The following is an 18,905-nucleotide window of genomic DNA, read 5'->3' as shown; positions in this document are numbered from 1 at the left end:
CTCAATGAATAACCTTTCTCAGGAACTTGAAATTGAAGTCTGTGTGCTGTTCTCTCTTTGGAAAGTACAGTATTTGGTTAGAGGATAGGGAGTAATCCATCCTAATGGGTAACAGGTGTAAGAGCTCTTAAAGGGAATGCATCGTCCAAAAATTACCTACTGTTTTTATGTTTAACATATTTTTAAATAATTTGTGATGATGTTATTTTAATTTTCCATGTCAATATCTATATTTAAATCCATAAAATCTTGCAGTTTTTGCACTGGCCATTAAGCATAATAATAGGTGCCACATCTTGGTCTGTACAGATTACTTTATTGCAGTTTTCTGCTTATCTGTCATTCTAATCCTGCCTGTAATGATACCACCTCTGTGTATAGATAAGACAGGATCCACCATTCACAATAGTGGATTATCAAAGCTTATCTATTTTTTCCTTGTACAATGGCCTCTGCACAGGTCACTCTCCCATAGAAACTCTCACATAGAAGTCAATGAGGTCCCCTCCTGACCACAGCGTCTTACGTACAATGTGGCCGCCGTAAAGCAATTTTCTTAATGCTTTCTAAATGCTGTTAATGGCCGCCCTCATAATCATGTTCAGGAAATATAATAAATAAATCGGTAATCATAAATAAAAACAGATTAGCAAAAAGGATATGTGCTGCTATCTGCTTTTAACTGGCAGATAACATTTTTGGTGACACATTTCTTTTAAAGGGACACTTACATCAGAAAGGGATATTTCATAGAAGTCTTTTTTTTTTTATATTTTGCTTTCATTTTTATTTCGACAGTATTATGTCATTGAAAATTAACCAGTGAGTACAAATGATAATACCTTCTATATAGATAGGCAATCTATAGTCAGTTTACTGCAGCTGTTAGGGGAATACATTATCTGAAGGGCTGTAGAATTGGGATGACAATATGACAACTCTATAGTTCTCTTGATAGGGTTAAATGAAGATGTCCAAAAAAGTGTATTACATTGATTAATAGTGATGGACGAACATCGGCGGGGACGGTTCGCGAACGCGCGTTCGCGGTGGGCTCCATTGACTTTACTGGTAGGCGCACCTAAAAAACCTTCAGGTCATATTTGCAGCCACTAAATACTTACTAGAAGTGCCCAAATAGTCCCACAACATGGACAGTGACATACCAGAGGGGGATTCTTGGCAAAAATTCCCACAAAAAATATGTATTTTAATCAGGGGCCATTTTTATGAGTCTTAAAGGGAAACTCTCAAAAATGTGCCCTTCTGGAGCCTAGAAAATGTTTATTTTAGACCACGAGAGTACAAGCCCCAAAAATTTGTCATTCACCTGACAGAAAAGAACTTGTGATTATGTGGCTGGAGGTACATTAGGCGGTCACTGACAGAAAAGAACTTGTGATGATGTGGCTGGAGATACATTAGGCGGTCACTGGATAAAGTTTTTACTGTAGGCCACTGGAGTACAGGCCCCAAAAATTAGGCATTCACCTGACAGAAAAGAACTTGTGATTATGTGGCTGGAGATACATTAGGCAGTCACTGGCTAAAAATTTTACTGTAGGCCAGTACAGGCCCCGAAAATTAGGCATTCACCTGACAGAAAAGGCCTTTTATACCGCTGTTTATATATAAGACAAGGACCATTCTTTGTTCTGGGTGGCGGCGGATATGTGTGGGCTGGCATGAGGAAATTCAATTACACGTGGTCGTCACAGGTGTTGAATTCTTCAGTGATCCATGCCTCATTCATTTTTAGAAATGTGAGGTAGTCCACATTTCTGTCGTGATCTAGGCTATTGCGCTTATCGGTCACGATCCCCCCTGCTGCGCTGAACGTCCTTTCGGACAGGACACTCGGCGAGGGGCAAGCTAAGAGTTCCATGGCAAATTGTGCCAGCTCTGGCCACAGGTCAAGCCTGCACTCCCAGTAGTCCAGGGGTTCCTCGCTTCTCAGAGCGTCCACATCGGCCGTTAACCCGATGTAGTAGGACACCTGTCGGTCTAGGTGTTCCCTGAGGCTGGATCCGGAGGGTGGATGTTAATGGGTTGACTGCAAGAATGATCTCATATCCGAAGTGACCAACACATCTTCAAACCGCCCACTTTTTGCAGGTTTGGTAGGATTGGTACCCGCACCTGTTTCGCTGTGGGTGGAAATTCCTCTGCCAGCGCCCTCAACAGAAGAATGCAGCATCTTTTGCAGCAAGGCCTGGAAATGCTGCATTCTGACAGCCCTCTGTGATGCTGGTAACATGTCCGCCATTTTGTGTTTGTACTGGGGGTCTAAGTACTTTGCCACCCAGTACTGGTCCTTGCCCTTTATGCTTTTTATACGGGGTCCCTCTTCAAACACTGGAGCATGAAGGCCCCCATTTGCACTAAATTGGAAGCAGTGGAGCGCCTTGGCTCCTTCTCATCACCCAGGAGAAATTCGTCCTTGGTCTCCTCCCCCCCAGCCACAGACAACACCAGGGATCCCTGAAAAGTTTAAAGTCCCCCTCAAAGCCTACTCTTCTTGCTCCTCCTCCTCCTTCCCCCAACCACCATCCTCCTCTAACTCCTCTTCAGACTCCTGCTGACTTGTCTCAGATGGAGTAGACCCCCCCGGGAATAAATTCAGCATTGCGACTTCCTCAACTTCCAGCTCCTGCTCCTCGATGGCTTGATCAATGACACGACGCAATGCATGCTCCAGAAATAAGACGTAAGGTACGATGTCTCTGATGGTGCCCTGGCTGTGACTGACCAGTTTGGTGATCTCATCAAATGGCCACAGAAGTCTGCATGCGTCGCGCATGAGCAGCCACTGGTGCTGTGAAAAGAAACCAAGCTCCCAGAACCTGTCCTGCTGCAGAGTTTGTACAGGTAGTCGTTAACGGCACGTTGCTGCTAGAGCAGCCTATCAAGCATATACAACGTGGAGTTCCAGCGCGTCGGGCTGTCACAAATCAGACGTCTGAGGGGCAGGTGGTGTCGTCGCTGAATGTCAGCAAGGCGAGCCATGGCCGTGTAAGATCTAAAATGACCAGAAGTTCAGGACGTGTGCCATGCACTGCACGTGTGTCATTTTGCCCTGTTTCGGCTAAGGTATTCTCAATTTGGACCCATTTATGTGTAGAGGACAGATTGAACCAGTCCATCATAGCATCAAGAGTGGCTTCCTTATAATTATCGCTAATATTGGGGACGCTCATTCCACAATCCAAAAAGGAATGATAGAGCACATTTTGAGCCACTCTAGGGCGCTTATTCCCCCAAATAAATTGCAGTAGTAGATTTTGCATCTCAGTAAGTAGGGATTTGTGTATGGGTAGGGGTATACATCTAAGCACGTATAGTATCTTTGGCAAAAATGTCATCCTACAAATTTGAATACGCGCTATCCAAGAGAGTTCTAGGTTTGAGATCCTGTTTTGTTCGGTCTTTAGGGAATTAAGTAGCTGCCTTAAAATATGAGGAACCACTGTTGTTACCGGAAAGTAGAGATGACCTTGCGTTTTGCCCGGTGGTCGTTTCGCGGCAAACTTTGCTTGTTCGCAGTTCGCCAAACCGACGAACATATGGCGATGTCCGCCTGCGCCATAATCTTTTGCATTGTGCTGAACTTTGACCCATGACACATCCATCAGGTGGGACAGGACAGCCAATTGAGACGTTTCAGCACATAGATACACCTCCTACCCTATAACTAAACCAGATCTGGCAGCCATTTTACATTCTGTTTTTTGCCAGTGTAGAGAAAGGTTGCTGTGTGGAGCAGGGACAGACTGTTAGGGACACCAAACGCTAGCTAATAGGGCCAAAAAAGTCCTGGTATAGGTGTGCTATCAATAGGTATGACATACTGAGGGGTGTGATATATTTATAATATACTTTCTAACATAGAAAGTATATTATAGTGCATTTGAATTGTGCAGCAGTTCTGGCAAAAAAACAACTTAGAGCTGGTTTCCTAATGGTTGTATTGCTAGAATTGACGAAGATGACGAATATCACAAATTCACGAATATAGCACTATATTCTCAATCTTCGTTATATTCTAGCAACAACCATTAGGAACTCAGCTCTAAGTTTAATTCGCAATGCGATTAATATAACCTGTATTACTCACATTGCGAATTCAACTTAGTGCTGCGTTCCTAATGGTTGTATTGCTAGAATTGACGAAGATGACGAATATCACGAATTCACGAATATAGCACTATATTCTCAATCTTCGTTATATTCTAGCAACAACCATTAGGAACTCAGCTCTGAGTTGAATTCACAATGCGATTAATATATCTGTATTACTCGCATTGCGAATTCAACTTAGAGCTGAGTTCCTAATGGTTGTATTGCTAGAATTGATGAAGATAACGAATATCACGACTATAGCACTATATTCTCAATCTTTGTTATATTCTAGAAAGCCAACCATTAGGAAACTCAGCTCTAAGTTGAATTCGGAATGCGAACATATACTCGCATTGCTAATTAAACTTAGAGCTGGGTTCCTAATGGTTGGCTTGCTAGAATTAATGAATATGAATATAGCGCTATATTCTCTATATTTGTTAATTCTAACAAGCCTTAGAAACGTTGTCTATACACAAAATTAAGTTGGATGCGCAATGCGAGTAATTTAAGTAAGTTTACTCGCATCGGACATGTAAGAAGAACTGCTTTTGGGAAGTGGGAACAACTTTAAAAAAAAACAATATTCGAATTAACGAATATATAGCACTATATCCCAAATATTCGCGAATTAGTGAAGTGCCGATATTCGCGATTAAAATTCGCTATTCGAATATTCGCGCTCAACACTACTAGCAAACACGGGCAGGGAAGGTACATAACTTTTACTGCCCACTGGGTGAACCTTCTGATGGCTGTCAAGCATGCAACCCGCGGCATTTGTATGGATTTGGTGTTAACGCCACGGATTGCATGCAGGCCTACCTCTCCTCCTCCTTTTCCATCCTCCATCTCCTTCTCGGCTGACTCCTCCTTTTCTACCGCCTCTTCCGCTGCACCCCCAAGCTCCCAGAACCTATTCGACGTGTCAGGTGAGACGTTGCCATGCTGTGCTGCGGCTGTTGTGCCTGGAAGCCAAGAGCCATACCGGTCCTGCACTGCTTTTAGCTCTGCGGTCACTGGCCGATCAGTGGCTAACCCCGCTCAATTTGACAGTTGGTAAAGTGGTGTGTGACAAAGGTGGCAATCTGCTGAGCGCGCTGAAACAGGGCAAAATGACACACGTGCCGTGCATGGCACACGTCCTAAACTTAGTCGTGCAGCGATTCGTTGCTAAATACCCCGGGGTCCAGGACATCTTGCGGCAGTCCATGAAAATCTCTGGCCATTTTAGAAGATCTTACACGGCCATGGCTCGCCTTGCTGATGTTCAGCGGCAACACCACCTGCCCGTATGATTTATGACAGCCTGACGAGCTGGAACTCCACCTTGTATATGCTTGATAAGCTGCTCCAGCAGCAACGTGCCATTAACAAATTCCTGTACAAACAGCAGGACAGGTTCTGGGGAGCTTGGTTTCTTTTCACCGTGCTAGTGACTGCTCATGCATGACGCATGCAGACTTCTGTGGCCATTTGAGGGGTTTTTACAAGAGGGGTGATTTCGTTAGCCATGTTTTTAATCCAATTTTATATTTTTAGTTCTTTTAAACATATGTATTTGACATGTATTTGTACTGGCCTGCAGTAAAATTGATATCCAATGACCGTCTAATATAACTCCAGCCACATAATACACATACAGGCCAATTGTGTAATTGGTGCTACCCACCTGCACTTTCGTGATGTTGGGACATGATCTGATGTCCTCCGCCAAGGGTTCCATTACGAGAGCAAATACTACAGGGGACAGAGAGCAATCCTGCCTTGTACCATTGCTAATTCGAAAGGGAGAGGATAAGAACCCTGAAGCAAGAACTCTGGCCGAAGGGTTGGAGTATAAAGCTAAGATAGAAATCAGTATAAAACCTGTAAAGCCAAATTTTCTGAGAAAAGCCTCCAGGAACCCCCAGTTTTTCAGCGTCTAGGGAGAGGAATGCCCCGGGGGTTCTGGAAATCTGCATAACATTCAAAAGATTCAACATGCGTCTTGTACCGTCTCTGGTTTGCCTACCAGCTACAAAACCTACCTGATCCGCGTTTACTAAGCCTGGCATGGCTTGCTAAAAACAAGAAGCCAGCATATTTGCATATAGCTTAAGGTCGCAGTTTAATAAAGCTATAGGTCTAAAATTTTCTGGTTTGGTGCAGAGTATTTATTGTTGCGGCAAAGTGATTTGAGTCAATAGTGACCGCAGTCTGCCATGCGTGAAATAAACGTAGTAAATATGGGGTTAGTTCAGTGGAGAACAGCTAATAATAGTCACTAGAGAGACAATTAGGGCCAGGGCCCTTAGGTGAAGGGGAAGATTTGATGCTATGATTAATTTCCTGCTTGGTGAATGGGGCATTTAAAGCGGATAGTTGATCTTCTGTTAGTTTAGGGAGGTTTATTCCATCTAAAAAGGAATTAATAGAGTCCCTTGTAGGCTGAATCACAGTAGTATCGTCTTTTAAATTATACAGTTTAGAATAATAAACTGCAAATGTCTCAGCAATATCTCTGGGGTCTGTGAGCCGATCATCTGGGCTCCGCTCTAGGTAGGAAATTTTGGCCTTGGCTGTCATTTGTTTCACTCTGAGACAATAATGCGCTTGCCCTGTCGCCCATAGCATAGTATTTGGCCCTACATCTGGTTAGGTTGCCCTCATAATTATGTAGCAGGAGTATATGTAGTTGATCCCGTGCCTGAAGAAGCTGGGACGAGAGTGCATGTGTTGGATGTGTTTTGTTCAGAACCTCCAAGTCTCTGACGCGATCCATCGCCTCCCCAACATCTTACGCTTGGCTGCAGAGGCAGCCTGCAGGAAAAAAAAACTAACATACGCCTTGTGCGCAGCCCATAATGTAACATCTGAGACTTCAGCTTTATCATTAATGGAAAAAAAACTTTTTAATGCCCCAGTGATTTTACTAAACACCTCTTGAGATTTCAACAGGAAGGGGCTGAGACGCCAGGAGGAGTGCGAGGTATGAGGACTTCTGTCATCTAGTATAAGGGTAACCGGAGAATGGTCCGACCATGTTATAAGGCCAATAGTAGGTTGTATGCAGGAAGGATTATCAGCTAGAAAGTAGTCAATACAGGAATAAGAGTGGTATCTAGGGGAGAAATATGAAAAATCTCTTTCATTTGCATGCTGATATCTCCAGATATCATGGGGATCTTCCTCCAATAGCAACATATGGAGATCATCTCTCTGACTAGAAGCTTTTGATGAACAATCTAAATGCGTAGAGACAGGGATGTTAAAGTCCGCACCCATCAACACTCCCCCCTTTGCCAGCAGCCCGACCTTCTTCAACACCGAGTGAACAAATGCACATGGCAAATGGTTAGGTGCATACATACTAACCAGAGTGAACACAAAACCATTAACGCTACATGATAAAACAATAAACCTCCCTCCTGGGTCCACTAGTTCAGATATGACCGAAAGAGCCAGTCTGTTCTTAACAAGGATACAAACTCCGGCCCTCTTGGTCACGGCCGTGGCCAGTGGCGGATCCAGAGCCTGGTCTCGGGAGGGGCACTTCCAGATTATTTTCTGTCCGCCGCCACAAAACAATGGTGCTTATAGAACAGACTACACAGTGTAGAAGTATACTGTATATTGTGTGGCACAGTGTATGCTATATGTGTATAACAAACATATTTCACATGAAAACTTACAATTACTTGGCTTGGCCCTTGGGGATACCACTTCAACACTTGGCTGGGGGGCTCGGTGGAGCTGATGTTGTGTTTTATCCTAATGAGAAAGATTTCATAATAGGGATAGCAGAGCAGGGAGAGGCTGGTGCTGCTACTAGGGGGCTCATACCATGGGGGAGTAATAAAGCCCACCATAATGCCCCCCCCCCAGTAGTAATAATTCTCCTTATAATGTGACAGTGCAAAAAATACCCCCTTGTAATGCCCCCAGTTGAGCTAATGTCCCCATAGTGCACCCATAATGTGCCAGTATAAAATACCCCAATATAATGCCCCCAGTAAATGCCTCCATAGTGCTCCTCTCCCCCCTTCCTCCTAGTGCCCCCCATAATGTACCAGTATAAAATGCCCCAGTAGATGCCCTCAGTGTCCCCCAGAATTTGCAAGTATAAAATACCCCTTCTTAGTGCCCCCCGTAGATGACCCCATAGTACTCCTCTCCCCCCCTTCCCCATAGTACCCACCATAATGTGTCCCAGTATAATATTCTACTGTACAGAGTCCCCCATATAAAATACCCCTTCTTTGTGGCCTCAGTAGATGCCCCTATAGTGCCCCCAATCATGTGCCAGTAATAAAAGCACTCCTCCCCAATCATGTGCCAGTAATAAAAGCACTCCCCCCCAATCATGTGCCAGTAATAAAAGCACTCCCCCCCAATCATGTGCCAGTAATAACAGCCCCCCAATCATGTGCCAGTAATAGCAGCCCCCCCATTATGTGCCAGTAATAACAGCCCCCCCATTATGTGCCAGTAATAACAACCCCCCCCCATTATGTGCCAGTAATAACAGCCCCCTCAATGTGCCAGTAAAAGTATTGTATATATATTTAAAAAAAAACACTTATACTAACCTCCTTGGCAGCGATGCGATGCAGGCCTCTCCCGGCCTGTGTCCCGCGCTGTACGGCTCAGGCGGCGCGATGACGTCATCGCGCCGCCTGCACCGGCCTATGATAGGCTGCCGGCCTAGTGCCGGCAGCCTATCAGAGGAACAGGGAAGGGACACACCTCTCCCCTGCTCCTCCGCACAGCCTTCTGTATTGCTGTCCTGAGGACTGCGATACAGATGACTATGTAGATGATAGCTTCCACAATGGAAGCGTTCATCTCCCTGTGCCCCGCCCCCGCCCCCACCTCTGAGCAGCTCGGGGGGGGGGGGGGGCAATTGCCCCGTTGCCCCCCCCTGGATCCGCCACTGGCCGTGGCGTGCATTATGTATGGGAAGTCTCTGTGTGATAGTCGGGGGCAATCTTTCTATAACAGATGAGTTTTCTGTATGCAAGCAATATCACCCCATTTATACGGTATAGCCTTGGGTGACAGGTGTAAACTCAATTCTCTTTGCCAAGGTGGCCGCTGATAGACACGGGTAGACAGCGAGCTCGTTGTATGCATCTGATAGAGTTGGCTTGTGACGCAGTTGGGAAAGAAAGGCCTCTTTGGTTTTATAGAAGTGGAGCCTGGCCAATGTGTCACATGGCAATGTGGGATTAAGTTGTTTAGGCTTCGGTACCCAGTGGATTCTGTCCACCAGGAGATCCATTTCAAGTAAGTCCAGTAGAACATCTCTAAGTAATCCAGCAAAAAAGTCCCAGAGTTGAGAGTCCTGAATATTTTCAGGGATCCCACTGATGTGCACATTATTTCTTCTCTATCTATCCTCAAGGTCATACAGCTTACTTTTTATACAGGAGACATCCTTCTCTAGCTCATAATGAGCATCTATAAGAGTGTTGTGGGAGGTAGCATACTCTGCCATCTTGGATACAATATGTGTAGTACGATCTCCCAGGTCTGAGATTTCCCGCTTTAAATTGCACAGCATGGCCTTAAAGTCCCCCAATAGGGAGAGACGGAAGGCATTCAGCATAGACTGAATTGTCAGGGATCAGAGAGGAAGGAAAGAGGGTGCACTCTGACTCCACCCTCAACCCCTGTCCCTGCCTACTTACACTACCCGCCCTAGGCGACGGGGCGTAACTGGGCGACGGTCCCTTACTTACGTAAGTGCACAGAGGAAAGATACGGAAGGTCAACAAGCCAAGGGTCAGAACCAGGAGAAGTGGGAGTACAAATGGAGCAGGCAAATGTAAGGTCAACAGTCAGAGCCGAGGTCAATCCAGGAGAGCAAATACGTACAAAGGATGAGACGAAGTCAAGGTCAAAGAACGAGCCGAGGTCACAAGGTCAGGAGGTCAATCAGAACAAGCAGCCGCAGACTAGAACCAAGGAACAAGGAAGCACCAATGGGCCAGTATCACAGGCAACCTGTAGCCAGCAGGTTGCCTGTATTTATAGTGGGGAGTGAGGGTCATGTGACGTGGCCAGCGTCACATGACCGACAGACAGACAAGTCGAGCACCGAGTGATCAGCTCGGCGCTCAAGGCAGACCTAGGAGCAGGGAGCCTCCCAGCTAGTAAAGCTGCCCTGGGAACGACGCCGAACACAGATCCTCGCTCCCGAAGCTAAGCAGTAGGTCTGCGGCTGATGGGAGACCGAGTGCGACTTCGGCACCCTGTTACCAGCATATTCTGCTTCGTAAGCGCACACTCAGATATCTCACCCTCCGGCGGCTCAGAAAGGAGGAAGGAGAAGAGGCCTGCTCACGTGGTGATTGGCTTCCCGGGTCCGGAGCTGAATAACTCAGTAAATTTGGACAGAGGGCCCCTTTTGACCGCCTTACCACGAGGCATTGTAAGAAAGTCAGCAGTTGACACTGACTCCAGATGAAATTGCCGCTTTGAGCCCCTTAATCAGTGTTCCCCAGACAGAGCTCCCTCTTCACACAGCTGGCGCTATCGGCCACGCCCCCCTTAATCAGTATTTTGTGGAAGCAGGTATATCGCAAGCCTCAATCAAAATTTGGTGGAAGCAGGTATATCAATCCCCTTAATCAGTATTTTGTGGAAGCAGGTATATCGCAGCCCTTCATAAATATTTGGTAGAAACAGGAATATCATACCCCTTAATCAGTATTTTGTGGAAGCAGGTATATCACAGGCCTCAATCAATATTTGGTGGAAACAGGTATATCAAACCCCTTAATCAGTATTTTGTGGAAGCAGGTATATCGCAGGCCTCAATCAATATTTGGTGGAAACAGGTATATAGAACCCCTTGATCAGTATTTTGTGGAAGCAGGTATATCACAGCCCTCAATCAGTATTTTGTGGAAGCAGGAATATCAAACCCCTTAATCAGTATTTTGTGGAAGCAGGTATATCGCAGGCCTCAATCAATATTTGCTGGAAACAGGTATATAGAACCCCTTTATCAGTATTTTGTGGAAGTGGGTATATCAAACCCCTTAATCAGTATTTTGTGGAAGCAGGTATATCACACCCCTCAATTATTTTTTTGCCGCAACAGTTATATCACACCACCCTGTTTATTTGGGGCAACAGGTATATCACACCCATTGCAAATAGTTGTTACAATAGCGCTCTATATACCTACAGTATTGCAGCAGAACCGCACACAACTGCTGCACAATACAAATGCACTATAATATACTTTCTATGTTAGAAAGTATATTATAAGTATATCACACCCCTCAGTATATCACACCTTATCGATAGCACATCAATACCAGTCCTTAAAATAACTTTTGTGGCTCTATTAGCTAGCGTTTGGTGTCCCTAACAGCCTGTCCCTGCTCCACAAAGCAACCTCTCCCTACACTGGCAAAAACAGAATCTGAAATGGCTGCCATATCGGGTTCTGTTATAGGGTGGGGGTGCGTCCATGTGCTGAAACGTCTCAATTGGTTGTTCTGTCCCACCTGATGGATGTGTCATGGGTCAAAGTTCGGCACAATGCAAAATAATATGGCGCAGGTGGACTTCACCATATGTTCTCATGTTCGGCAAATCGCGAACACGCAAAGTTCGCCGCGAAACAACAGCTGGGCGAACCGCAAGGCCATCTCTATTGATTAATGTAACATGTGATGCTCTAATTGAGACACTACAGGGGGGCTCTCTAGCCACAGTGATGGTCTGACAGAGAGTTAAGTGAGACAGTTTGTCATGCTTAAAGTCCAAACAGAGGGAGTTAAAGAGACAGGACAGGAGGAAAAATACATGGAGTGGAGTGACTTAAAAAAATCATACCCATAAATCCATCCACTTGTTTTCTATAAAAATGACATAGAATGTTCACATATAGACTGTTAATATATGATATATTTGTATTGACTGTGTCCTTTAAAGTGAAAGGTAGAGAGTGCTGCACCGTAACTAGACTTAGATATTGCTTCTTACAGACTTGTTATGATGCCCCCTGGTGTTCTTTTGATTCTCTCCCAATAGCTCCACTTAATGTGTCTAGTGCTGATGGACAGACATTCATAGTAACTTAGCCCCACTGCCCAGATTGAAGCGACAGAGTGACTATTGCTGTTTTGCAGGTTAGTCAATAAGCCCTAAGAAGGAAATATATAAAGACAATTACAAGTACCTTGCTAAGAAATATATTGGCACAGAACAATTTTTTTAAATATTCCATTGTAAAAAAAATATATATTTTGAATGATTTAGCAGAGAAATGTAATACATTTTTAGACAACCCCATCTGTATAAGGGGCCAGAGTTTTGTTTCAGGATGAATTCTTAAGTCAACTGTACCTTCAACACTGCAACATGTTGCAAGTGCGATTTGCGGGGAAAATCATGGTGGTAATGCAGTTTTATATTATTTGCCATTAATAAAAAAGTCATAAGTGACCTTGAGACACTTGTTATGACACTGTGCCTCATAGGAAATAGTTGATACTATATGTTAACAGTGATCTTCCCAGAGTTCACAGGAATCCTAAAAATACTGTCTGAGGAGAGCTTTACAGTAAGGATGGTATCACATTTTCTTAGTGCTGACTTCCTTCACGTCATATCATATGGACACATTTCATATTCTTTGGTTCTTCTGATCCTTCTTCTGAACAGTGGCCATACACATTGGTCTAAAAATGATCTCAACACAACAATCATTCACAGAGTGAAATTTAACAACGAACAATGGTTTTAGCCAACCAATGACAGAAATCACGATCAGAAAAGAAATCAGCCATGTTTGGAATTTTCTTTCGATAGATGGACAAAAGACCTTTCGTTCAAAGAAAGATTGTTTGAAAAAATGTTCCCATAAAGATTTTTGTCCAGTTTGAATGAGTGTTAAATATGGTCTAAAATGTGTATGGCCGTGCCTGTGAAATAAAAATGCACCAGATATCTGTTTATTCAACTGATGTCCAGCCATCAAACAACTTCTAATGTGTATGGTCACCTTGAAGGTTCCAAATGGTACCTTGGAACCGAACCCGAGTTCGGGAAATGTTTTTTTACAGTACAAATTAATTTATGAAGTTATTACGCGAAGTCTCGTGAGACTTCATGAAGCAATAACTTCGGCTCATCGGAGCCAATACATTCTAATATTGTACGGAGCTCCTGCTCCTTACAGTATTTGAACAAAGTTTTATGTAAATCGACTTCAGATGTTTCAACTGAAGTCGATTCGCACATCCCTAATGGCCACTGTAGACTAAAATATGTATGGCTGTTCACCAGATGATTGTTTGTTCAACTGATGTTCAACTATCAACTAAATTCTGTCTAATGTGTATGGCCACCTTTAGTATTGTGTTTATGATATGGACCCCAAACATGGCCGTATCATGCCCTCGTGAAACAGTCTTAAGACAGTATATTGTAGTAACTCTTTTTTCTAATTTTCTTCATTAAATTTAAGGTTTAAAAACCATTGTGGGGGCCCTGATCCAGTCGGTTAAGAAGCTTTCAGATGTGGTCATTCTCACGGTGTTTTGTCTGAGTGTGTTTGCACTAATAGGACTACAGCTATTCATGGGACACCTAAGGAACAAGTGTGTGTACTTACCGAATGGTTCTTTACCTGTTAATATGAGCTTGGATGAATATGTCGAGATGAATGCAAGTAAGTCATTTTGTAAGGCAAATGTCTGTTTAAAAGACCTTTTTTCAAAAAGTTGCAGTTCCTAAATTAAGATGGGGAAGATAATCCATTCAGGACTGCCAGAGCAGTTACAAAGTATCTCTTTCTGTTGAGTCTGTCATGTCTGTGCATCACACTGACAACACTGTGTAAAAAATTCTTAAAGGGGTTTTCTGAGATTTTTATACTAATGACCTCTCCTCTGGTTAGATCATCAGTATCTGATCAGTGTGGGTCCGACACCTGGGACCCGCGCCAATCAGAAGGCAATGATGCCCCCGTGAGCGCCACGGCCTTCTCTCTTTTTCTAGGCTAAGTGACAACACATTCATCTGTCACGTGGCCTAGGAGAAGCTGAGACCTATTCAAGTGAATGTTACACCAAGCACTGCCCCTGTACAATGTATGGCACTGCGCTTAGTGAGCTTCGAGAAGGCCTCGGCACTCACAGGAGTGCCGATGCCTTCTCAAAATAGCTATTCAGTGGGGGAACCTCCACAAATCAAAATATCCAGAGGATAGGTCATTAGTATAAAAATGTCGCAAAAGCAGTGGCAGACATTTTCTGCAGGGTTCTCCAACAGTTTACACCAATTGATAAGTTTACCTGTAGCAGGATACCTTGCAATTAACCTATCACTGGGATCCTTTTTCCAAAAATGGATAGTCCAAAGTGGACAACCCCTTTAAATGCAACACTTAAAACAACATTCATATTAAAACAACATGAATAAAATAAAATAACCGGTTTATATACCTAATGGTTTCCTTGCAGACATTTCAGACGTTAAGCCTGAGACAATAAATTGCACTTTTGTTCCAGTTCTATGAGTGATGTTAATCTAATGTGTCTTTCAAGCCTGAAGCTGTAATGATAGCATTGATTAAATTACATTGTAAAATGTTACGTTCGCATGCAAATTGTTTCAATGTTGTACATCTGTATCTTCAGCCAAATGACGCACATTAGTTCATGCTTGTCTCATAGAGAGTCAGGTCATCCATCAGTGAGCAGGCAAAGATAGCCTCCATGCCAGGGCCACAGGGTTGCATGCATTTTGTCTTGCTGTGCATTCAGATACAATAGTAAGGAGCATACGTGATTATGACTTGTGACATGAACCATTCAAACTGTACATTGTCCATATGCAATATTTCCAACTCCAGGTGTAGTGGACTATGTAGAACAGAAAGGTTCTTACAGCAAAGATCAAATTGTTGCCAGGTTTTATCGCCCAGGATGGAAGGACCTAATGTTTTTATTTCCACTTTTTTATGACCTCCAGACCCATTCTCCACCGCTTTGTTTGATATCAATACAGTATCTCTGGAGAGGAGAGTCCTTCACATTTTCCTTAATATTTTCTCTACTTCTGTTTCTCCACTTCTGATTTTAGCTTCAAAAACTGCATGTGAGGCTGGACTTTAAGACCACTGACAGGGATGTGTAAGGCCGTAAGTGAACAGTCAGTTCTTAAAATTGATGTGTTGGAAACAGGCAAAATGGGCAGGCATATGGATTTGAGTCTTACAACGGCCAAATTTTGATGGCTAGACAACTGGGTCAGAGTATTTCCAAATTGGCAGATCTTTTGTAGTGTTCCCGATATGCAGTGGTTAGGACCTACCAAAAGTGGTTAAAGAAAACATACCAATGTAAAGACTAGCCAGTCTGATACCATCCCGCAGAAGACCTGCAGTAGAACAAACTGCTGAGAAAGTTTATGCTGTCTGTTAGGGTTGAGTGAATCGAGCTTCTGATGATAGATTTTACAAACTTTGTTTGCAATGCTGTTTCCGTACTCCATTTACAATGTATATGCTCCAGGTAGGAAAATTTCATCTTGTCCGAAGTCGCACTAGACTTCATGAAAAGACTTTAGTATTCCTATCTGCGGATTTGAAAACATTTTACAATAGGAATCCAAAGTCAACTTCAGTACTGGCGGGTACTGAAGCCGACTTCGGATTCTTATTTTAAAATGTTTTTAAATCCACAGATAAGAATACAAAAGTAATTTACCGAAGTCTCGCGCAACTTTGGATGAGACACAGTTTTCCTACACTGAGCAAATTTATTGTAAATGCTGTACGGAAATAGCATTACAAATGATGTTTTTTAACAAATCGACTTCGGATCTATGATCAGGTGCTTGATTCGCTCAACCCTACTGCCTATTATAGAAAACGTGTTAGAACACACACAGAGCATTACTGCTTGCTGTGAATGTGGCTGCATGGCTACAGACAAGTCAGAATGCCACTGTCCACTACCAAAAGTATCTATGCTGCATCTAAGCTTCAGAACTGGACCATGGAGCAATGGGGGAAGGAGGCCTGGTATGACCCTTAATGCACCCTGCCAGACTGCAAAATGTGTTCAGGAATGGTTCGAGATACAAGACAAACAATTCAAGGTGTTGACTTTGCCTCAAAATTGCCCAGATAACACAGTCCAATCAAGCATTTGTGGGATGTGCTGGAAAACAAAAACCATCCATGGAGCTTGCATCTCATAACTTGCAGGAATTAAAGGATCTGCTGCTAAAATCTTCGTGCCAGATCCCATATGACACATTCAGAGGTCTTGCAGAATCCAGATGTTTCAGAGTTGTTTTGGTGGCAAGAAGGGTACCTACACAATATTAGACAGATGATTTCAATGTTATGGCTGACTGGTGTATATCTTTTTGCTCACAGAAAAATTGTGTCTCTTGACCCCCATGACATTATCTGAAAGATTCCTTGATGAAAATCATGGTGTTATGCAGATCCTCCAATTAACAAATCAAAATCACAACACAAAATAAAACATTGAGTTTGGAAGCTTCTGGGCTGTAATGCAATACCTGAATGGCCCTGCTCTATAGGATCTGCATGGAGGATAGGATTGAAGTATCTCAACTCTGTTTTATGGTGTTATAGTTCGACTCCTGTCCACCTCCCCCTTCCCCCTTCGTCGATCAGCTGTTTTAATTGAAGCACAGCTGCTATCCATTGGATGGTGCTATGCTTCCTAAGCTGCGAAGAGTCCACAGTGCTCATCAGAGCGCCACTGCCTTTTCAAACAGTTGATCAAGGGGGGTGCCAGGAGTCGGACCGCCATCATTCATATACAAACCACAACCTCTTTAAATAATTGTTCAAATCAGACAATATGTAATAGGCCTTCTATAGTGCTAATGTTCTTGAATGGCTCAAGGAGGTGTATAACAGCCCCAAAGCACATGATTCTCAGTCTGACTGCAGACCATGCACCCACTTTTTTTACACCATTGTTCTTTACCACTGTAAGGCCATATACAGATGTAGCCGAGCTAAAATTGACTCTGATAACACATGGCACAGTCATATCTCAGTTACGACAAATGCCAGCGAAATCCATTGAAAAAGTCAGTTAGCATCTTCTTGCCATTCTATACTTAACACATGAAGTAGAGATAAGCAAAGGCAAATTTCCTCGTGCTTCGTGGCAGTACACCTGAAATAGTGTAAGAAACTAAAAAAACAAAAAACTTACCTGCTCCATTTGCTCGCAACGGGCCAGCCGCTGGCATCTTGATTGAAGATCTCGGCCGAAATCCCATGCGTTATGATGTATGACGTCACCATGCCAGCAGGCATGATGACGTAATCTCGGGCCGCGCAAGAATTCACGCAAGATCTTCAAGCAAAATGGCGGTGGACGGCCCGTCGCGAGCAAATGGAGGCATGATTAAATCTTTTTTCTATTAATTTTAAACTGTATTATTACTCTTAGATGCCGCGATCATGTATGAACGTGGCACCTGAAGGGTACAATGATGGGGAACAGAGTTATCGCAGCTCCCCGTCATTGAACCTGCTACTTAAAAAAAAATTGCTTTTGTGAAGAAGTAATTCTTCGAAGCAGCCGAATCAAATTTTCCAAAAGTTCGCTCATATCTAGAGTTAACCATCAAGTTTAGCACGGCTGCATCTGTAGATGTTGTAGAGGCATGTCCCCTGCTTGAGACTATCCTGAGTTAACAAGTGTGGAAAGCTACTAAAGAGCATGGCTCTTGCTCTGGAGGACTCGTTACGACAAGGTATTACACGGTTGTCTATTCATTTCATTGCACGGTCTTACAACTGCTTCACTTGATCATCAGCCGGTCTTCATCTAGAAAAAGGGGTTTTCAGTTAGGACTTTCAAATATGGAGAGAGGTTGCCAACTCTTTAATCTTCCTTTCAAAATGTGGAAGTTCTTCAGTTTCTAGTTAAATATTTAGCCAGCAACTTTTCTCATTTTGCAGGTGTTATTTATAAAGTCGATGGTGAGAAGGATCCTTTGCTTTGTGGTGAAAGCTCAGATGCTGGGTAAGAAAGTATTTGGCTGCCTATTGTGATATGAAGTAAATATGTAAGCATCCTATGATGATCCAGTAATCCAGTGGTCAAACAACAGCCATTTGGTAAACTACATTTTTGACTGAACCTGCATAATCAGCATCAGACTGAAGTACAGTATATTATGCCCATCAGGGAACTACCGTAATTCTAAAAGCCTACCTTCTATGTATCCCACAGATTTAATACACTTGCTGTACACATCAATAATGGGGTCATATACTTTAAACGTATAATTATTTTCATATACTGTTTTCTATATGGAGTCTCCACACATACACATTAAATGCAAAGGTTCAGAACAGAAGAACGGAGACTTCAGTTCACAGCTCTACCTCTAGAATGCAGTCAGTACGGATACAGGACATACTTTTATTAGTTAATGTGCAATGCGTTGCGTGATCATGCATTAAATGACTGCATTCTGGAGGTAGCGCCGTGAACTGCAATCTCCGCTCTTCTCTTCTGAACCCAGGGGCGTAGCTAGAAATGCATGGGCCCCATAGCAAAAAAAAATTATGGGCCCCCCCCCCTGTGCCATCCACAGATCCCCCTCCCCTAAATAGTGCCATCCACAGATCCCTCTCCCCTAAACAGTGCCGTCCACAGATCCCCCTCCCCTAAATAGTGCCATCCACAGATCCCCCTTCCCTAATCAGTGCCATCAACAGATCCCCTCTCCCCTAAATAGTGCCATCCACAGATCCCCCTCCCCTAAACAGTGCC

At 43.5% G+C, this 18,905-nt stretch overlaps 1 protein-coding gene across 1 annotated transcript in view; it reads left to right on the top strand.

Moving 5' to 3' along the window:
- Positions 1–18,905, top strand: part of LOC121008820 (sodium channel protein type 2 subunit alpha-like) — a 185,172-nt gene that overhangs the window by 62,118 nt on the left and 104,149 nt on the right. The window contains exons 7-8 of the mRNA XM_040441516.1: positions 13,589–13,792; positions 18,086–18,149. Of these exons, the coding sequence (XP_040297450.1) occupies positions 13,589–13,792; positions 18,086–18,149 (268 nt within the window). The remainder of the gene's footprint in view (positions 1–13,588; positions 13,793–18,085; positions 18,150–18,905) is intronic.

The sequence above is a fragment of the Bufo bufo genome, chromosome 7 (assembly GCF_905171765.1).
Source record: "Bufo bufo chromosome 7, aBufBuf1.1, whole genome shotgun sequence".
Taxonomy (NCBI): Eukaryota; Metazoa; Chordata; class Amphibia; order Anura; family Bufonidae; genus Bufo; species Bufo bufo.
This window is presented reverse-complemented; position numbering and strand designations above follow the sequence as displayed.